Genomic DNA, 23,252 nt, shown 5'->3' with positions numbered 1-23,252 from the left:
ATTAGCTGGATTGCAGAGCTGTTTCATGGCTTGCTTGGAGCCGGAGTGGATTACAGGAAGCAGCAGGTGTTGTCCCAGCTGATGAAGACAGTGGCACGGGTGGTATTTTGGGGTGGTGTTAGTGGACTCTGTTGTGAGTGGGTTAATGAGCTGATGGATGGAAATGCTGTCCGCTTAAAGGGATAGTTCACCTTCACATCATTCCAAACCTCATTCACATCATTCCATTCCATCCGGCGCAAGATTTATGCATGTTCATTGCTGTTACAAGATTTATGTAAAACGAGTGGTTCCCTGAATTATTACAGGAAAACGTCTTGTGATTACAGTACTGAGCCACTGCAATGTAGCAGCTCTAATGTACTATCAAAATTAAAGATGAATATGAACAGTGAAAGTAACAAAAGTTTGTACAATGCATTTTAACCAGCATAATTAAGTGTGAAAATAACCTAAGGAAATATGTTTGAACCCAGCTAAAATGATTCCTATTTTTAGTTCTGTGCCCAGCATTTTAAAAACTACAAATGCTATGAAGATTCAGGTATCTGTATCAGGAAGTAGCCTACCAAAAATAAAAGTATTGGTATCGGACTCATTCTGGAAAAAGTGGTATTGGTGCATCAGTGCAAAATATAATATTTTAATAAATAAATAAATAACTATTTTCATAGATGTTTTGAATGAGAGGAGGGTGGAGAAATTATCACAGAATTTATCTCTTTAATCATTCCACCCTTTCATACTGTTATGGAGAGCATCATCATAATGGCAGTTTTAGTTTCTGCAGTGAAGGATGGCTTGGGTTTCTTTCTTTTTTTTCTTCTTTTTTTTTAAAGAAAATGTATTTCATTATCAGTTATTTTACACTAATACTGTTAATTTCCCAGTATTGCTCAATGCTTACAACTCTTTTCACATAAATACTGCATTTGCAGCCTCCTTTAACTTGCCTATTTTTATTGAACAGTTTGTTTAGCCTACTAAAACTTTTTTTAATTGACAGCCAAAGACGTCTCTCTGAGTGTGTTTGGTTTTAAAGAGGATGAATGTGAATGTACATCATTTTCAGGAAGCTTTTACTTTGTAAAATAGCAACTGATAACATGCTAATTAAAGCAAAATATCACTATACACTATGGAAGAATAAAAGGACTTTTTTCAAAAGCAATTGCAAATTGTATTTTCAATTGCGTTTTCCACATGTGGGTGCATAAAGGGTGACAAGTCAAATGCAAATGCAAATCTTGCATTAACGTTTGCATTTGCTCTTTCGCGAACGCACAGTCATTGCCACATTTCAAATGAAAAAGCAAAGTCCATTTGCAACTGATTTTTCCATGTCTTAAGGGTTATGAGCCTGTCATATTTAAATAGCAATATTAATTACCACATCTGCATTTTCACTCTCTCTGCGTCGTGCATGTAACCTGCCAAAACTCAAATGGAATCACAATTACGTTTGCATTTGAATTTCCATCGTCTATATGGAAAGCTTTCAATCAATGTGAGAGGCGGGACTATACTAGGGGGCGTGTTTGCACATAAACGAAAAGACCATTCAAATCTACACATATTTACCTATTTCCCCCCTATATCTTATTCCTATCTTATAATAAATTACCTGAATCAAGATATTTCAGTCTGTTTATGCTGCAATTGATGCATGTGACAAAACAGTAAATGATGCTACTCGTAGCTGTCTGTTCTAGATGAGACTTCACTTTACACCAACGATCTAGACACAGCTGTCACAGAACATGCCACAGCCAAGGTGAATTCATATTAATATTCATGTGCGTGCATTGGTGACCTTTCACAGTGAGAGATCTTGAGACTAACGCAACGCTTTTTATGCCACAGGACGCTTGCTCCATAACTGATTAAAACTGTTAAAATATGAAATTATATAAAATAAGGTGGAAAATGAGTAAATAAATATAGATTGGCACTGTTTTTTTTCCAATACAACTTTCAATAGATCTTCAAATACAAACATGCCCCCTAGTGTAGTCCCGCCTCTGACATTGATTTACAGCTTTCCATGTAGACATCGGAAATTCAAATGCAAAAGAAATTGCGATTCCATTTGAGTTTTGGCAGGTTACATGCACGACGCAGAGAGAGTGAAAATGTGGTAGTATTGATATTTAAATAAGACAGGCTCCAATACAAAACTTTTTTCATTTGAAATGTGGCAGTCACTGTGCTTTTGTAAAAGAGCAAATGAAAACGTTAATTTAAAATTTGCATTTGCATTTGCATTTGGATTATGTCACAATTTATGCACCCACATGTGGAAAACGCATTTGAAAATACAATTTGCAATTGCTTTTGAAAAAAGTCCTTAATATTCTTCCATATAAAACAGTAGTATTGTGATTTATTTAACTATTTAAAACTCATTTGTATTTTAACAAAAAAATTTAATTTAATTTATTCCTCTTATGTCAAAGCTGAATTTCACATGACCCTTCAGAAATTATGGTTTGGTGTTCAAGAAACATCTCTTACTATCAGTGTTTTTGTGGAAATTGCAATCATTTTTCAGGTCTCTTTGAGAAATATAAAGTTTGAAAAAACAATCTATTTTAAACCGAAAGCATTCTAATAGTCTTTACTTTCACTTTAAGTTAATTGAATGCATCTTTGTTAAATAAAAGTATTAATTTCTTAACTTTTGAATGGTAGTGTAAACAGAAAAATCTAGACCTCGCTACTAGTTGACTAATTGTTGCTCATCCTGCGTTTGTCAATATAAAATATTCTTGCACAGCCTTCAATTTGTGAATTTGCTCGGTTGTCTTCCTTTCAGTCCACAGTGTTTGTTGTAAGCTTTAAGCAGATGACCGTAGTAAACACTGTGCTGTGTGAAAGTCTAGCCTCAGGCAGCTTTGGAAAGGTTCATTGAGGACTCAGTAGTACAGTAGAAAAGGCTGATGTCATTGAGGGGTTTTTAAAGGGCAGGGGCTCAACTGTTATTAAAACCAGTCAGGTCTATTAGCAATATATCAAGGGTTATTTCCTCAGTCTGAACCATCACCAGTACCCATATTGGCACATTTTAGTTCTTACTTTTTTTCCCCTCGTCACTCCTCATTTTCTCCTCTGTCCTCAGTTTCCTCCATCCATCCAACCTCCAATTATTATCTCCTTCTCTCTAGTGCTTGTGCTCCCCTTTCATTCTCCTCCTCTTTCCCTTGATTAAGTGGAGATGGGAGCACATCTAAATTTAACCGCACTTCATCTTCCAGCTCCCCACTTGCTGTGTTTAATACTTCTGTTATCCCTCTCAGACCTATGGTGGGAAATTGCTTATAATGTCTGTGTAATTTTATATTGTGGAGGAAAGCTGTGCGTTTTACCTACCTTCTAGGTTTTCCAGCAGTGTGTATGTGAGTGTTTTGTTGCACTTCTCCCTCAATCTCAATTATTCTTAGTTTTTCTTTGCTATGTTTCTCGCCCTTTTTTCATATTCCTCAGCTAATAGTCTCTTACAATCCTTTCCTTACCGCACTTGTAGACCCTTCATTCTTTGTTCAAAAAACACAAAAAACAAATCAGTAAAAAATAAAACAAAGCAAAATGAAGTGCACTTAGTGGGATTAAGTCTGATAGATGCACTTTTAGACTAGAACAATACATTAAAAGCTTTGCAGACTTGTCACCATTGTTTTCTGGAGAACCCTAATTGGTAGTTGGCATAGATGGCTGGACAGGTTTTCTTTTTACCCTCTCTCCTGGTGACCTTGGGTGTTTACCCACTTTAGTTGCATTTTAACCTTGCATGGTCATTCCTGCTAAACTACACACTGTTCTGTCTGGCTCACCCTGATTGCTTCAGCTCCGCTATCACACCGTCTGCGCAAACACCTGCTGACCTGGATTCACAGCGGCAGGCTGTTGTTTCGTCATGCAGGTTCTGATCCAGAAACACAACCGCTTTGAGGAATGAAGTCTGCCAGCTGTATAGAAACAAGACAAACGAAGACAAATGAACATGTCCGAGTGCTCAGTGGCTGCACACTGTACTCTCTGACCTGACCTCATACACTGCTGCTCTGGTCTGAATGTCAATGGGTTTTGCTCAGCCGAAGGACTCTTGTGCTTTGTGCTTGATTCTTTCTTGACTCAAAAAGAAGTGAATTTTGATAATAACGAAGCTGTAAAAACAAGCAAACAAAAAAAAAAACAATGTCTTGACATAAAATTACATTTTATAAACATTTCCTTCAAACCTGAAGCACAACACATTGCACCTTGTATTTCCAAATACAGGTAAAACAACTGTGCAAAATCAATACTGAAAGTTTACCCATATTAAATTGGGGTTCTAAATGAGACCGTGGTTCTTCCCAGTGTAATCAACTCGCTGACAAGATGCTGACGTGTTGTTAGTTTTTGCCAGGGTGTTGCGGATGTTTTCTGGGTGAATTCAGAAGTGTTGCTAGTTGGTATAGGATGCTGGTAGTGGTTGCTAGTTCCTTGCTGGCCACAAGAGCTCAGCACCCAAGTTTATATATGATATTCTGGTCCCTAGACAGATATAGTGGAATCTTTAGATTTTTTTTCTGCCTATTTTATTATCTTTTAGGTGTGTTTGATTTAAAAAGCAATAGTTATGACACATGCAGAGAAACTGAAGACTTTCCAATGGGATTATTCATGTCTTGATTATATAAAGCCCATTTTTGATATTTGGTATGTCTGAAGTTCATTAGCTTCTGCGTGGATACTCCCTGCGTATTTGTTATGAGAGCCAGTCTGATTCGTGCCAAATGGCTTGGGGTGGAAATCCCAGATTACACATTCTAACTACTGCAATGACATAATGTGTTTCTTTTATGAGGCTTTTTTGTGGCTTAATTTTGAGGTATTAGGATATATATAGGACAGTTCTGCAAGCACACATTTTAAAACCAGCAACTATTTAAAATTACAAATACAGAATTAAGAACAGAATAGAAGAACAGAAGGAAAAACAGGGATATTTTAGCAGCTTCTTTAATGTGCAAAAATTTGCCTCCATTGTTATGTGCATAAAGTTATTTCAGGCTGAAACATAACATAACTTAAACCGACAGACACAAAGCGCCTTTTGTGATGAATGAGACCGTTTCCATCTTGCTTTTTTGCTAAGATGCTTTATTAGAACAGCACTATATAGAATGACATTGACGTTTTCTTCTTTTGTTGTTCACATTGTTTCAATTTTTTTTTCTTTTTTTTTTCTCAAGGACCCTTCAGTGGCCAAGATCAGTGGTGGAAGAAAGAAAACGGTTTCTTTTAGCAGTATGCCATCAGAAAAGAAGGTGAGCAGTGCTGCAGATTGCCTTGCCTTCATGCAGGGTGGTTGTGAGCTAAAGAAAGTGCGACCCAACTCTCGCATCTACTCAAGATTCTACACTCTGGACTCTGAGCTGGCCTGCCTCCGCTGGGAACCCTCCAAGAAAGATGGTGACCGGGCTCGACTTGACATCTCTGCCATCCGTGAGGTCCGCACAGGGAAAAGCACAGAGACTTTTCTCCACAATGGCCCATCCGATCACCTCGCTGAAGAAGCAGCCTTCTCCATCTTTCACGGTGACGAGTATCAGTCCTTAGACCTGGTTGCACTCTCTGCCGATGTGGCCAACATCTGGGTGACAGGGTTGCGGTACCTGTTGTCTCACCCTGGTGCAGTTGGTGGAGGGAGTGGAGGGGATGGAGGGATGGGAGACGGCAGTATTGGGAGCACAATGAGGTGGAACTGGTTGGCGGCAGAGTTTGCATTGGTTGATGAAGATGGACACGGAATTGTGTCTGAAGATACGGCAGTAGCCACCATCTGTAAACTCTGCCCAGGCATAAAGGAAGCAAAGGTAAGACATTCTCTTATAATTCAATTTAAACCACAAAATAAATGTAATGACCAAATGGGTTCAGAAAATGCCAAACAGTACTGAATGCTTGACTCCCCAAATTGAAAGCAATCAGAAATGCATATACTGTAACAGTTTTTATGTAGGACAAATAAAACAAGAATCATACTACTAGAGCCAGAAATGTGAACAGGCAATATAATTGTTGTTCCAGAGCTCACCTCTCTGAATCATTACTTAGCTTGACTTGTTAGCCAGCCTTGCTGAGGTGCACGGCAATTGTTGGTTTTTCAATTTGGCAGCTGTGACAGTAGTTTCATGCATGCGTGTCTGTGTGTGGACTGGACAGCTGGGGACATGAGGAGGAAAGACAGAAGCCACAAGGCCAAGTTTCCAAGTCTTTGTGACAGCAAGTGTGAGGCATCTGCTTCATGTGTCTAGAAAGACAAGTAAAGGCAAAAAAGGCAAGAATTGAGGAGACATGACTCCGTTTGCTCCTGGCTGTATCCAAATTAGAAAAATGGGGGACACCATCTAGGCCCTGTGAAAATCTGCTGTCCCTGAATTTGTATGACTTGTGACATTTTGTCTCTCAAGAATCACTCAAATCACTATCTGCCACTAGCTGCTTTTTTAATTTGCCTCTGGTCTGTAACAGTTTTGTACTGTGATTGCTCATTAAAGGGGACGTTGGATGCCCATTTTCCAGAAGAAAAACAAAACCGCTTGATAATTGAGATTGCTTAGGTTTTTGGGGATTACAAAATAAGAGTGAATGGACTTTTATCATTGTAGGGTGTTTGGGTCCACACACTGCTTAGACATTTATATGCAAACACCAAAAAAATTTACATTTTCTATCCAATGTCGCCATTAAGTTTCAAAGTTATTTTCAAGGAAGAAAATCCAAACCTCAGCATTTCTTATTCCAGAAACAACCCCCCCCCCCCCCCAAAAAAATGATGCTTGAATTATAAGCAGATAATAATTATAGTAGACTGCTTGAACTCAGTAACCATCCATCACCTGACAATAGTCCTTATGTTCTTTTGTTTATCATTTAGTAGATACTTTAATATCTAAAGCAAGGCATTCCCCAGGAACAAGTTCATTAGGCAGTAGCACAATGGTAATAGTGTGTGGTTTAATGATCTTCTAATCATACTTAAAGTATGACTAATTCTGGGTTTCTATCTCAGTGTTGTCAATACAATGTGCTGACAACACAAGTAGGTGTACTTAAAAAAACATTAATATAACTGTCTTTTTTTATTTATCAGGTGCGATTGCGCTTTAAGGAGATTCAGCGGAGCAAAGAGAAGCTAACCTCTCATGTTACACTGGAAGAATTCCAGGAAGCCTACTGCGAGTTGTGTACACGACCTGATGTCTATTTCTTGCTAGTGCAACTATCTAAAGACCGAGAGTGTCTTGATGCCCAGGACCTGCGTCTTTTCCTGGAGACTGAGCAAGGTCTCTCATTGGCCACCACTGAGGGCTGCTTGGAGCTTCTTAGTCGCTTTGAGCCCTCTGCAGCTGGGCGTGAGCGAGGTCTACTGGGCTTGGATGGATTTACCCGCTACCTACAGTCAGCCGAGTGCAAGTTGTTAGACCCTGAGCACCAGAATGTGTGCCAGGACATGAAGATGCCCCTATCTCATTATTTCATTAGTGCCTCCTACCGTTCCTACCTGCTGGATGACCAAGTGCATGGCCGGGCTGATCTTGGGGGTCTCATTCGAGCCCTGCAGGTTGGCTGTCGGTGTCTGGAGCTAGGGGTTACCGATGGGCCAGAAGGGGAGCCACTTTTGGGTGTAGACCATGGTACAGATGGAAAGCATCATCATCACCACCATCATCATCACCATCATGGCTCTGTTACTCTGCGTAGTGCCCTGGAAGTAGTCAACAAGTATGCTTTTCTCACCTCCCAGTATCCTCTGCTGCTGTATTTATGCCAGCGTTGCTCACCTTCCCAGCAACGTACTCTTGCACAACACCTAAAAAAGGTTTTTGGACTCAAGCTTCATACCCCTGAATCTCTGCCTGTCAGTCTCGGAGGTCGTGCAATCATTTTACCCTCTCCGGAGCAGCTGAAGGGAAAGGTGCTTCTTGTCGGAAAGAAGCTGCCCCCAGAAGAGGAAGGTTCTGAAGGAGAGGTATCTGAGGAGGATGAGGAGATTGGTGGTGGTGGTCCTCTGGCTGGCAGAAAAATGACTATCCCTGGGGAAGAGGAACTGGGGTTGGTCATTGTTGTTCCCCCACCCCCACAGCCAAGACGCCTCCGTTTGCGGCGTGAGTTGTCCGATCTCATCGCAGTCGCTCGTACTGGAAGTCGGAACTTTTATGCTCACCGGATGAGTGCACAGGCATCCCAGCAGCATTCTCCCCCCTCCACTCCATCTTCACCAGGTACACCTATGACCCTTGACCCCCCTTACTGGACCCTGTGCTCTCTTGGGGAAGGAGAGGCAGGGCGGCTGGCCAGTGAGAGCCCAGAGGAGCTGGTGAACTTTACAAAGCGCAGTCTAACTCGTGTGCGGCCCAGCTCTGTAAGACTAGACTCTAGCAACCCAAACCCACAAGGCTACTGGAAAGGAGGTGTGCAACTGGTGGCACTCAACCAGCAGACGCCAGGTGCAATGCTAGACCTGACCCGTGGCCGTTTTATGCAGAATGGTGGGTGTGGGTATGTTCTTCGTCCAGCAGTAATGCGAGAGGAGGTTTCCTACTTTAGTGCCCAGTCACAAGGCTGTGTGCCTGGTGTACCACCACAAACACTCAGGGTGAAGGTCATTAGTGCCCATAGTCTACCCAAGCCACAAGGCTCTGGTGCCAAAGGTGAGGTCATTGACCCATATGTGGTGCTGGAGCTGCACGGAGTTCCTGCAGACTGCACAGAGCAGAGAACTCGCACTGCTGCCCAGAACCAGGATGACCCACTGTTTGACGAGACGTTTGAGTTCCAGGTGAGTGTGAGACTGCCATATGAATATAAATCTAATTTATTTCATATGTGATGCTGGAAGACTTTATTGAAGCTAAAGCTGACCTTTTCACCATCACTAACATTTGCATAGGGTTTTTGCATTTGCCCCCTAGTGGCAGTTGCAGTGAACTTTCAAACAGGTTGTGATTGTCCTCTACCCTTCTACCATGGTAAAATGAATGAACAATGAATGTACACACTTAAAACAAATGATCAGCAGTACATCTGAAAGAAAAAAATTAGAGATTAAGCACTGAGCCATTAGACGTTTTACATGACACCTTGCCTGTGGGTTTTTGACCCGGTGTTCTGTGGTGTGGTCAGTGACGTGTAAGGTTATTTTAAGCTTCTCTTGTGTGTATCAGTCTTGAGGGCAGTGTCCATTCTCATGTGTCTTAATCAGAATGCTGCACTCCATGAAGCAGCAACTGAGCCAACTTACACTGATTACCTGCTGCATTCAATATTAACACAGTTCCAACCGAGCTCAGATATGGCCTATCATATATCCTAACACACATACTCATTGATCTCCCTTAGCAAGGTGAAAAACTAACGTATGTTAACATGTTATATTTTGCCACCGTTTTGTGACAAACACCACTGACAGGCTTGTGTTTCTGTAACAAATTGCCACTGCCTGGGCTAAGCATACACCGATTTCAGAGGACAACAACATGGCTGAAAGCTATTTCTGCTGTTAATGCTTATCTTAGACAGAATCTGAGTTTTATTTTGAATGCTGTTTTGGAGGCATGCAGTTTTCGTCTCCATGTAGTTAGACATGAACATATCTTGATCGAATACAGCGAGTTTATGAAAGGTGAGCTGTCACTGGTTGCTCCATTTGCTTTCATTTCTTAGTATGCATTAATCTGAGCTGGCAACTATGGCAGAAATGTCACATACATAAATAACGTGAATGTACTGACCTGTGATTCACAAACCAAAATTAGGTTAATGGCTGCAGTCTGTCCTCATGGATGCACTGGGATGACGCAAGTGTGTGCAACTTAACACAACTCTTCTTAGATCTGTAATTAGGGAAGATCTACATCCAAACGTAATGGCCTGCTAACACTAATGCTCTTGCCCTGGATTGTTTAAATGTACAGTCAAGATAACTCATTACACTGCACTTTAAGTGGGTGCTAGTTTCTTCCAGCATATTTGTTTCAATGATGTGACCTTTCTTTTAGCAGGGCCTAATTACAGTTGCATGCCAAATTTAAACTGCTTTAATAACGAGGTGCAGAGGAAGGTAGTTTCTTGGTGCAGGAGAGGGGTTGTTTTACCTGTGATTTTCCAGTGCAATGAAGTGGACACAAACATGCAGCACTCTAGGTGTAGAGCAAGACTGCTGAAACCAATCACCAAATTTTTTAACAACGTTCATCTGAGGAGAGTTAAGCCACGTTTACACTACTGGAACTTTACCCAGGAACTAGGGAATTTGGGTTGGGACTCGATGTGTTTCCACCACAGGAACCAGGATCTAAAATGAAGTTCCAGGTAAAAAAAATGCCCCTCAGAAAGTCCCTGCTCGCGAGGTAGCACTTTTTCAAAGCCTCCTGAACTTTTGGGGGTGAGAATGTATTTGTTTAAAACTAAAATCTGTGGTTTATTTATAAAGATAGCGCCTATTTTAAATTTTTTGGCGATTTCGGAGACGATCCGTTCAATGCGATCCGCGGGAGCTCAGTGCTCATGTAGCTATCTGACTAGAGCAGTCTCAGCTCGGCTAGTCCTTCTGACATTTGCCGCTGGCTCTGGTGTCTGTTTTGTGGTTAAACATAAAATATAATTAATTTTGGGTAAATCTAACAGTTAAATCTTTGGTCTTTATTCAATTTATCTATAAAATGAAAATAAAAAGTAGTTGCTATAATATTGCTATAATATTAAATTTTATTATGTAGAATATATAGGCCTACACATTTCCCTGAACTACACTTCTGCAGCTATTAATATGTTTAAATGAAAATTACAATAGGCAGTGGTATTTGATATATTTCGTCTTATTGTAAATATACAGTGAGGAAAACTGCAGTATCAAGTACGCTGCTGTTTGCAGAATTATCGGACTTGCGTCGTCCCGTCCGCGGGAGCTCACACTCCCGAGTCGAACTCGCAGAGTCTTAACTACTGAGGACGCAAGTCCAAAATACTTTTGTTTTGAGAAACGCGCGCAGGCGTCAGACTATTTGCTTAATATTCAAGGTACTTTAGGCATCGGTGGAAATGCGAAATTAGTGTGTGTTTGAGGAAATTGTCTTGCTAGCTAAAAAAAATAATAATTTTGTCAAGAATACTAGTTTCTGTCAAAAAGCAGAGTGTGTAAGCTCTCAAGAAACACGCTATTGTCATGTATTGAACCAGAATCCATTAGTAGTGCTATTATCCATAAGTTTCTTAAAAAAACAGTAAGTACCATCACAACGTTTCTTTGCTTTGTGTGCTTGTTGTCCCTTTTTGGTTATGTTAACAACTCCTGTCAAAGCTAGAAACAACAATAATCTTCCAATATGAATCTCCAGACACACTGTACTTCCATGTTTTGTATTAAGGTAGATATGTGGCTTTTGGATTGGTTTCCACATCATACACATATTGTACTGCAAGTAGACAATTATTTAAATCAAAGACTGTGTCATATGGTTATTTGAAGGGGAGGTTTTTGAGAAGGATCCAGTGAAATCACAAATATGTCTCTCACGCACACACATTCTGTCCTGGGGAATTGTGCATCTTGTTGTTTGCATTTGTTTGTCTCTTGTTGCTTGGAGCTCAAGGACATCATGCAATTATAAGTCATGGGAGGGGTACACCTATCAGAGTCCCACTAACTAACAAACACACACACACACGCACACACATACAGAGGAACAAATGCACATCCCCTGGAGGGATCCGATAGAATGCTTTTGCATCTTTTCCTGCGTCTCAATGTCACGTTAATTATAATTTTTTGTGTAGAACTTTTCACAATTTGCATTGTTTCAAAGCAGCTTTACAGAAAATCATGACGTTTGATAAAATTTTAATAACTTACTGTCGCGTTTTACACATTACAAATACAGACTTCCTGTTATTTTCAATGTATCTTTTACTATGTGAGTGCGTTAGTTATGTGAACCTCTAACAACAGTTACACAGTCATTTTTGTAAGTTGTTTCAACCTGTAACAATCCCTCAGTTATTCATGTTGTGCAAGATGCATGGTTTTGTTGACTTGTGTCCTTGCTTATTAATGTGTATGTTTGTCCTACATAGCCAGATGTTCAGGTGATTGTATGTGCATGCAAACTATTTCCATATTTTAGTAGATGAGACCGTGGAAATGCACTTTATGTAAATTATCTTTTAGTTACCATATTCTGCAGTTACAGTGGTACGTTGTTTTAGTGCTTGGCACAAAATTTTGCATGCTTCAGATTTCAGAATGTCTGCTCATGTGTCAAGTGTCTGTTTACACACTTAAAGCTGCACCTGTAGAATGTTGCACACCTGAAGAAGCCAAAAAATAGATTTAATGTTTGTTTTCTTCTTTCAGGTGAACATGCCTGAACTAGCCCTGCTGCGTTTCGTAGTTCTGGATGATGATTATATAGGTGATGACTTCATTGGCCAGTACACCATCGCTTTTGAGTGTCTACAGCCTGGTTACCGCAATGTGCCCCTGCTGGGCCTTGCTGGAGACCCTTTGCCCCATGCCAGCCTGTTTGTACACATCGCCATCACTAACCGCAGAGGTGGGGGAAAGGCCCAGAGACGGGGTCTGTCCGTCAGGAGAGGAGTGCGGCGTGGACGGGAGTACGTCACTCTGCGTAACACGGGAATCAAAGTGCTGGATGATGCTTTCCGCCCAGCCAGCGGACCTCTGCGAGAAGCTACAGACCTGCGAGAGGATGCACTGGTAAGGGAGGTGGTGCATGTTCAGACAACAGTAATACTAGCAATTTGACTTCTTCACTACTTGCCAGCCACACCCTGCTCAAAAGACCAAGATAAAAAGGCTGAAAAGACCATTGGTGCAGCAGGCGCAATGATATTAGGCAGCGCCTGAAAACAGGCTTATTGGAAGTTACCTAGCTGGGGACTATTTTCACGTGCTAATATTTACAGGCAGCAAAGTTCATTGATTATTACGCCAGAATAACAGTATAGTTCCTAGCCATATCAGCCTAGAAAATCGCAACTTTTCATTTTCCGTCAGTCTTGGTACACAACCTAACTACAGAAGAGTCAAGATTTAAATGCGAAAAATATAGAAACTCTTTAGTCATTTTTGAGTGAGATGCTAACGGTCTAATCAGATTCAATGATCTATCCTAAGCTTAGCTAAAGTACTACCGCCAGACCCGGAGATTGGCTGAATGGATTGAATTTTCAAAAATAGTGGCTTGTTCCTTTAAAAATCAGCTGACATGAAATTGCAAGTCTCAGTTCTGAACATGTAAAAACCAGACACCACCTCAATGGAGTATGGCCAATCATTGTGAAAGCAAAGCTCAGTTCACTTGACATTTCTGGGGTTTAACTTATCTAAATTATGCAAGCACACACATTTCTAGCATTACGATGTGTTGATCGGAATTTTCAAGTAAGCTCAAGAAATTAAACCAAGCAATAAATAAATAATAAAAACAAATAAAAACAAACAAACAAAACCACCACAGTTCTGCTGACCTAGACTCTGTGTAGTCAAGGTATGATTTATGGGTGAATGTAAGGAGAGGAAGGATGGAGGGTAGAGTATCTGTGGGGTCAGGTGACAGGGCCAGGATCCGATGCAACTGCAGTGTGTTGTGTTGAGGAAGAGGAGTTACTCGACATCCATAATTACTGTGTTTACAAAACCTGCTGATCTCTGAGGTAAACACACAACCAGACAGTGGACCCAAAACTAATTGAACCATTACTTTAGTCTTACCTTTGCGCAATTACTGTAATTTGTATAGTGATTATTAGTAAAATGATAAATCTGTTGCCTCACACACCACAGGTATCGAGCATCACATTAGTTCAGTCAGGTCATGTTAGTCACGCTTGCATCAGCTGACAGTCAGCTGTTACTGACGTGTACCAATCCAGTCTTGACACCTATCACCATAGGTCTATTTAAATTCCCATTCTTCAGCGTCTCTTCCATTGCATCGCTGCTTGCAATTAACTCCCTCCTCCTACCCCAACTCCACCAACTGAACCTGTATCCGATTTAACTTAATTCTTTCTTTACAGTCTCTTCATTGGAAGCATTCTCTATCAAATTTGTTTACAACTCATGTAATTGTGAATTGTTTCTATATATGCTTATAATGGTTCTGTTCTGTACCCCAGGGGGGTTTGTCTTGCTGCTCTCCCCGCTCTGTCCAAGCATGGCTGCATGGACAGGCGTGTGGAGTGTTGCCCAGAACATAACCATACCGCCAACACTAACTGTATGCAATTATAATTGTCATAAATATACTTGATGGAAGTGGTCCTGATTGAAATATATTTCCGGCTGTGCTAACCAGACTATTACAGACTTGTTTGTGATATATTTAGCCCAAAGTCATACTTATCTTTCTTTAAAAGCCTTTTGGTTTTATACTTTCTTATCTAATGCAATGACATTCATACATTTTCAGTGTCTAGATTCTTTATGGAGCCACTTTATACTGTACATAGACGTTATCCTTTCATCTCCATTCCTTTTTCTTGTATAATATATCAGCGACACAACATTTTCCACTTTATTCACAACACACCCTATGGACTTCTTTCTCATGCGAATAAACAGATATACAGACTAATCACCAACATGAAGCCTCCTGAACACACACATTCATCTCCAAATGGCTTTGTTAATCACGGTTGTGGCTGTGTGATTCTGCCAGGTAGGAAATAGAAACGAGCTCTCTATCTGCCAAAATTTAATGAAGGGAAATGTATGATAAAAAGCTGAAATGTGATTAGACTTAAAGCTGGGGCTTTTAGCAGTCATACAGACATAGAAAACAGATAAATTGCACAGGTTTATCTGTCTGTATAAAGGAAATTATTCATTATTTTGCCTCTGCCTCATGATAGTAGCTTTGCATATTACAAGCAGTGTCAAACAATATAAATGTCACCATTTTTCAAGTTTTCATACTATTAGCTGTCTTGTATTTTAGAGATCTTGCCGTTGTGGTTGTATACTTTGACTACTCTACTATTCAAAAGTTTGGTGTCTAATTTTTGTCCATTTATTTTTTTTTTTATATTATTATTTTATATTATTTTATAAGAATTTTAGCAAGGTCACATAAAATTGATCAAAAGTATATAATGTTTAATGTTACAAAAGAGTACTATATGTAATAAAAATAAATGCTGTTCTTTTGAACTTTCTATCTTTTAAAGAATTCTGAAGAAAAAAAAAGTATTCCACAGAAATATCTCCACAAAAATATGATCAATGCTGAAAACAGGTGTGCTGCTTAAGAAATAGTTCTTGAGCCTTAATCTTTCAAAAATATAAAATCTTTTGGAAAAGTGCTGATTTCATGTTTTTTCTGTTTATTAACATTCCATTTTTTTTGTGCTTACCAAATTGTTACTTACCTTTATCTCTGTCTCTTGGGCTTACTGAAGTATTTGTGTTAACCAAGTGTGTGCCTGTGTGTTCATGTTTTCTCTTTCTTTAGAGTGCCACAGTGGCTTTTAAAGAGCAGTGTGGGCTCCCCCCGATGGCCACACTGAAGCAGAGCATCCAGAGCTTGGCCACGAGGCTGCAGAATCCAGATGGGCCCCCAAGTGCCACACTCACTCTGAAGGAAGGTTACCCATGCCTGGAACCTTTGGGCAACTTGACTGACGCCACTCGTAAACTACTAAATGGTTATGACACTGTAAGAGATGGTTTGTGTAGGCTATTTTAATGTCATGCATCATTTACATGTGTTTTTCTGTCAGGCTGTTGTTGGTTCAGTTTCATAGACCATAATAGGCCAACTTTATGCTGTTAAATTTCTGAGGCATCTCTAATGTACAGATTTCATTTTTCTAAATAAGCCAGAGAGACCTTTCTCTTTATGTAATCAAAGCAATTTCTAAAACATTTACTGCTGCAAATATATACAATATCATATTGACATGTGATATTATTATCTTATTATATCAGTCAGCTGTCCTCTCCTCTGCATTACCTGCCTTTTAGAAAGGCATTTGTCTTTTTAGCCATCCCACATGTCTGTGTGTGGGAGTAAGAACAGGCACATCGGAGTCAGTGAGATATCTCAGGCTTTAGTCACCATCCTCCTTCACTTCTTTTGTAGGTTCCCTCATTCCCTGTCTCTCCCTGTGTGTTGACTCTGGGTCCTGTTGTGTGTTTGAGTCCTGGAGAGACAGACAGCACTGACTGGCAGGATACATTATATAAATATCTTCACTGTGAGAGAGGGCAGCAAGGGTCTGCTTCGAATTTCAGTGCTTAAAGTTAGTAATAGAGTTCTCAGATGTGTTTGAGGATTTTTGTCAGAAATTAGACAATAGTTTACATACATTATACATTAATTTTATAGCTCTATACTTTTAATGTTTAATTTAGCTTGGATAAGTCATAGAAGAATTTAATGCAAAATTAAAAGCAGTTTCTCATTCTTGAGGAGACTTGTGAGATCACTATGGGCATTTTTGGAGAAAATTAGTCCTTTTGGGTTCACATTTTTAAGCATATTAATAAACTGCGATTTTTTATATATATATATATATATATATATATATATATATATATATATATATATATATATATATATATATATATATATATATATATATATATATATATATATATATATATAATTTTTTTTTTTTTTTTTTTTTTATTAATTCATTATTTTTTTTAATGTAATTTATTCGTGAAATGGCAAAGCTGAATTTTCAGCAGCCATTAATCTAGACTTCAGTGTCACATGATCCTTCAAAAATCATTATAATATGCTGATTTGGTTCCGTGTTGACAGTTATGCTACTAAATGTTTTTTTTTTTCCAGATTCTTTTTAGCAGTCTTTTGTAGATTATATGATGAATGGGAAATTCAAAAGAATGGCATGCATTTTAAATTGCAATCTTGTGTAACATTGTAAATGTCTTTACTGTCAATTTTGGTCAATGCAATGCATCCTTACTAAATCAAAGTATTAATTTCTTTCTGAAAAAAAAGAATCTTATTAAAATATATGAGCAGAGCATAATATAGTACCTGTCTTCATCCTTCTTCAGATGATCTCTGCTAACAAACAGCTGATAGAAAATGCAGATGGAGTGCATGACAGAATCGCACAAGTGCAAAAGGAAGGTGAGTAGAGGTGTGGGGAAGAAGATGAGTGGAGGATGTATTTTCTTTCTACCCGAATTATGTTTCAGTCAGGCCTCAGAGGATGTGTGAAAAATCTTGAGAGAAAATTCACAGATTTCTCAAATTTGCAGAGTAGATCCTGTCATCCACAACACACACATTCCCCATCAGCTGCAGTGCAGCTTTGTAATCTAGTTATTTGATGCAGTATTCAAAGAATGTAGCTTTGGAATGTTTGATTTGTTTTAGTGCCTATTTTCATGATTATACACACAGCATCTCCCTGACATGGCTGCTTCAACACTAACCGTGGTTACTGAAAACACACCTATTACGGAAATATTTCCACATAGTGATGTAGACATGTTGGGGGCGTGATTAAATGAGCCATTTTAGTGCGGCACGGCAGAGTCTTAACTTTGATGAAGAATATCTATTTGGATTTGAGACTTTAGTCTTTGCAACTTTAGGGATCTTATCTATGCACAATCCGCTTGTAACACTCCAAAGAGAAAGAAAAACTTGAAAAAGCATCATATGACCCCTTTAAGGTTTTACCATGGTTCCTGCCAAAATACTGCAGTTATACAGTTATTGTTTCTTCCGTAAAACCTTAATAAATGGGTCTTACGAAAACAAAGAAAAGTTTGTGAAAGTAAATGCTTAAAACACCTGCTAGAATAATTTCACTATCTGTTCCTAGCCTCACAGATATTATTTGCTCCCAATTTAAAAAAGCTGGAAACACTATATCTAACCAGAGGATGAATAGGTACATATCATCCATAATTTGGCAGCTCAGTTCCTGCAGAAGCAGGTTTGCACCATAAATGGCATTTTGAAAATCTCAAGACGGGGGAAAAAAAAGAGAGAAAATGATACACGTTATTCATGTGTTTGTGTGCTATTTTATGTCCTCTTAGGAATGGTGTTTCATGAAGATCTGCCCAGGTTGGTAGAAAAGGAAAATCTGAAAGGCCGTAAACAGAGTAAAGCTGTGGAAAGTTTTGCTTGGAACATCACTGTGCTGAAGGTAAATAGCCTGACCTTCTCTTTCCTTCCCTCAAATAGCCTTGAATTTTTGGATAATGTGTTCACTCTGGTTTTAGACGAAAGGGAGAAGGGCTTCTGTTGTTTTGAAATTCTATCTTCCAAATGTAAGTCATTTGACCTTATAAATACAGCGTGTGCGGAGGACTTTTGAAACCAGCAGGTCCTTTCTCTGGGTTTGGCCAGTTTTAGTTAGTTGGAAATTTGTTTCAGTTCCATTTGATGTTTACACAGTTTATGGTTTATAATCATAAAATGATCATGCAAAAGCATTTACCTTACACTTGGGACTACAAACAAAAAACATTACAATAAAAGCTATGAAAATCTCTCTTCAAAGTCTTGTTTGGCTATTAATAGTCACTGTATTAGAGCTTTAGTCGATAAATCTTCTATATCCTTTGAAAAGGACATACTTTTTAATGAATTAGTTTTTCTCAGTGAGGGGCAGTGATCTATATATATTTAGACTGAGTTATAACATTTTACATCAAATTTGAGGTAAAAAAAAAAATATATGAAAATAAGATTTATGAAATGGAGTAGTTTCTTGGTTTAGTGAGTGATTCAGTAAGTCAAAGACAGTCACAGATTCCTGAATGAATCGGTGCTTTTAAACAAATCTAAAAGTAATTCCAGAATTCACTCATAAAGACTTATCATTTGTCTCCACCTACTTGTTTAATTGTGTAATCTGCATAAAGAGTCATTGAAAAATTCCCACCACTAATGCACAGACTGTGAGCCTGTCTGAAGCAGCAAATCAAATTCATGTTCCAGAACTAACTGATGTGCATCTTTACAACAAACCCAGTTTATGTAAATCATGTCTCTCTTTTTTTAGGGTCAGTGCGATCTCCTACGAAGTGCTAAGATGGATGCTTTGGATACGCTGAGGCAGCTGGCATTGGCCTGTGAGGCCTCCGGCCTGACCTTGACCTCTGACGGTCACTACACCCCTCACGGCCTGTCCTCCAGACGTGGCAGTAGCCATGGCAATGGTCGCAGCTGAGCCCCAGAGACTCGCGGTCATTGGGAGCACATTTATTCATAGGTGAATGAATGGTCGAATGTGGGACAGACAGATAGACAGATGTGGCGTCTCAGATGAACTGATGCTAGTTGAGGCATTTGTCCTTTATTGAAGTGGGTGCTTGGTTTTAGCACAGCATTGACCAGATTTTATTTGAGGACAGAACAAGCAATGTTCTTATCAAGACATACTGAATGAAGGATGTAAAAGGAATTCAAGTGAATTCCTCAGCGATATAAAATGACTCCTTGTCAACAATTTAGAAAACATTCCTGCAATATTTAAGAAGACTTTAACATAGAACTTCTTGTAGTTCACAGACTAGAAATGTTCTTTCGAGCAGACAAAAAAAAAGTATCAATCTAAAACTGCAATTAATGTCAAAAACAGAAGACTCATTAGTCTTTGCCCTAGTTCATGACAAAATCACCAAAGTGTGGAGTTGGTTTACTCAGGTTAGCATGAACACATCTCAGAAATACGTTGGTCTGCATCATCTTCAGGGCTGTATCTCCCTCTCTGCTGTCACTCAAACTGATTGACAGGTGATGCCCACCAGCAGGACAGCACCATTTTTCCCTCCAAGACTTATCCAGTCCAAAGTTTATGGGATATAATTGGTGCTTCTCCATTTAAGGAAACCATATCCTCATCTTCCGTCGTCACCAGTGACATGAATCGTCTTAAGCTCATTAACAATGCAGAATGAAAGTAGGCTTTGTTAAAATACTTCTCGGTACACCCTAACAGTGTTAACTGAGCCAGTTTCTCAATGGGAGGACAAGTATTGGTTACACCACACAACCATGTAATGCATTTGGAGTTCAGCACCTTGGATTGGAACAATATTACAAAATGATGAACTACAGTTTGGGTGAAAAGTAACACTTTTTTTCTAACACACATTCCATGGCTTGATTGGAAGAAGACTTCAGATGAGTCTGCTGGTATGGTCATCACACTTTTTTTTTACATTTTTGTTATAAAGACAAAAATGCCACTAAACATGGCAAGAATTATTTGATTAAAAAAGAAACTAACTCTTATTTAAAAAAGAAATTAAGCACTGAAACAACTAAAGTAGATAAAAATCTAAAGTATATACTGTTTTGTAATATCTGACAGTGTGTTAGACAAGGAATACATTGGCAGTATACTGCGATCAAAGACAGACAATAAACTAGTTTTTGAAATTGTACCTTTTTCTTTTCACGTTAACAGAATAACTGAAATTAGATATGTGAGTTTGGGAAAAATATATATATATAATTTTTCTTATGGTAGACAAGTTAATGTGTTAGGATATTGTGTATGTGAACGTACCTGTGCAAGGGTGCTAATGTAATTTTGTGTGAGACGTTTCAGTGGTACTTGTTCTGAATGTGAATCTGATGCCTGATCGGTTCGGACAGTTGTTTTGAAGCAAAACCCTGACTGTTGGTTGATGTCAGACATTTCATTTTAGAAGACCAAATGAGCATATTCACAACAGTGAATATGTATAAATCGATAATGAACAGAATGAGAAAAGTCAAAACATTTCCACATGTGTCTCCGCAAGTCTTTTACTCTCTTTTTGAACTCTTTTACTCTTCTTTGTACTGGTCTCTACTACTTTTTATGTATTTACTTTTCTCTTCCTCTGTCTGTGCCCTTGTTCTCTTCCTGTTCTCTCTGAAGGGCGAGCTATCAGTGCCTGTTCTGTGACAGTTTTTGTGTGTTCACGTCTGAACTGAATGTGTACTAATTCCTAAAGTGTTCCTTAAAAAACAAATGGTTTGCTAAAGAGTGAACAAAAAATGATTATGTAAGAGAATTGTAGATATTATATCTTAAAGCTTCATAGTTATCCCCTTTACTCTGTGTGTGTGTGTGTGTGCGTTTGTAACACGTAACCCATGTTCCTCATTGGACCTGCAACTCGGAGGATCTGTGTACATGTAAAGGGTCAAAATCTAAATAAATGACCCATTCACAGTATTAGCTCTCCGTTCCAGTTTAGGTGGCTCTTGTGACCAATCAGACATGTGAAGTGAGCTGTCTTACTTTAGACGGGTACCCCATTGAGGAGCACTTTAAACAGAGCAATCCATTTGGACCGTTCTATTGATTCCTGCAGTATTAGGTAGTGGTCAACATCTCAGACGGTGCTATATAACACTGCTGTTTGACGTTAAACATAATGGCTAGCTTAATGAGGAGCATTAATCCAGCTGTCCTAATATGCCGTTTCTGGTTTTTTTCTTTCTCACGTGTGGTTACCATGCGTTTGTTGTCTCTGCTTTTCCTCTGACTCTTAAAAAATTTAATCTATTGTTTAAAATATAGTTTTGTGGCATTCTTGTTAGCAGTTGTTGTCCTTGTATAAACAGAGTATTTATTAATGGTGACAAGTGTGTGTTAAACAAAGTCAACTTCAAAGCTGTGTTGCTTTTATTTTGAAATGATGGTTTGTATTTTATAACTAATAAGTTGATGTAACACAGATGTGCCCCCAGACTAAATAAAGCTATCTTTTACTGACTGCTGTCTCTTCTGTTAACGGTTAACTGTTGTGTCTTATCAGTACTGCTGGAGCACTTTAGCCATTTAATAACTTGTGTTTGTGAATAGGATGCTTATCCAGTCCGCTTAACGTTATCTTGTGGTGAAACGGTAGCTATCAATAATGACTTTGGGACATTATTCCAAGTAGCCAGCAGGTGGAGTTGTTTCCAGTCTTTAAAATCAGAGGATTCTTGCAGGACTGTTGCTACCACAGAAGTTATCTTCTACCTGTCAAGCCTGTTGGAATTATTTATTGAAATATTTCTTATGTGTACCATGTGTATTTTGACTTAACTGCAGTATAGCATCTAATCAAGAATTTCAAGTATTTAAGTATTTGTGCTTCATCAGTGTACGCCAGCACTTAAGTAGACAACGAGTGGATAATAAAACGATTTATTTAACTAAATTTAATTTTGATTAATTACATATTTCTCAGATCTTCATATCTTAAATATATATATATATATATATATATATATATATATATATATATATATATATATATATATATATTTTGAGTTTCTTACTGAAAAATATATGCATTTAATGAAATCCTTTTCAGTGTGAAGTGGCCTCAAATTTCTCATTGTCATGACAACGCGTTATTTGAACTGAAGCTTTATGCTTTTTATTAATTGGTAATATCTATATCCAATTTGACTACTAGCAACTATTGTAAAAACAACTATAAAATCGTCTGTTTGACAGTTTCCGGATTTTGGTTTCAAAAGTAAAAGTAGGAATGTGTGTGTTTTTTTTTTTTGTTTTTTTTTAATAAATATAATAGTATGTTTTTGGTTGGATAATTTGACTTTTAACAAAGTAACATTTGGACACTCAAACTTTACTTTTTGCAATTATGATGCGTGAAATAAGGTCTTATTTCTCAGATAGGTTGGCTGCTATAAAACGGGAAACGTGTTTTGGCTTTTCCACCAGCTGTTGTTTGCGAAATTACCTCTTGGTGGAGACAGTGACATAGAATTACGGCGAGAAATTAATATCCACACACCTCTCTAGTAGTCTACACATTTAAAAAGGCAGAAAGCAGAAAACAAATTTGTCTCATTTGTCAAATATTTTAATAAAATATATTTATATTTCTTTTCTTTTCTCTATAAAATTTCTTTAGTCACAATTTAAAATAGATATTTTATCACACACACACACACACACACACACACACACACACACACACACACACACACACACACACACACACAAAAACGTTAAGTTGTTTGACCTTCACCATAAGAATTGAAGCATGTGGTGTCTCTGTTTCACGTGGCATTGGGCTTCATAGACTCGCACCCCACAGGAACAGATGTAAAAACATGTGACACTGTGCCAAGCAGACAGGTGAAATGACAGGCCGACAGTCTCTAATGCAGCGAACATCTGCCTGCTTTTGGTTTGTGTCAGGAGCATGCGCAGGTTTGCCC

General features: G+C 38.6%; 1 protein-coding gene across 1 annotated transcript in view; it reads left to right on the top strand.

Moving 5' to 3' along the window:
- Positions 1-21,783, top strand: part of plcl1 (phospholipase C like 1) — a 55,214-nt gene extending 33,431 nt beyond the window's left edge. The window contains exons 2-8 of the mRNA XM_026217916.1: positions 5,238-5,861; positions 7,142-8,830; positions 12,404-12,766; positions 15,525-15,728; positions 17,102-17,177; positions 18,101-18,210; positions 19,072-21,783. Coding sequence (XP_026073701.1) covers positions 5,238-5,861; positions 7,142-8,830; positions 12,404-12,766; positions 15,525-15,728; positions 17,102-17,177; positions 18,101-18,210; positions 19,072-19,239 — 3,234 coding nt within the window. The 3' untranslated portion in view covers positions 19,240-21,783. The remainder of the gene's footprint in view (positions 1-5,237; positions 5,862-7,141; positions 8,831-12,403; positions 12,767-15,524; positions 15,729-17,101; positions 17,178-18,100; positions 18,211-19,071) is intronic.
- Positions 21,784-23,252: the final 1,469 nt, after the last annotated feature.

Source organism: Carassius auratus, chromosome 34, assembly GCF_003368295.1.
Source record: "Carassius auratus strain Wakin chromosome 34, ASM336829v1, whole genome shotgun sequence".
Taxonomy (NCBI): domain Eukaryota; kingdom Metazoa; phylum Chordata; class Actinopteri; order Cypriniformes; family Cyprinidae; genus Carassius; species Carassius auratus.
Note: the sequence above shows the minus strand (reverse complement) of the source record. Positions and strands in the feature narration are given on the sequence as shown.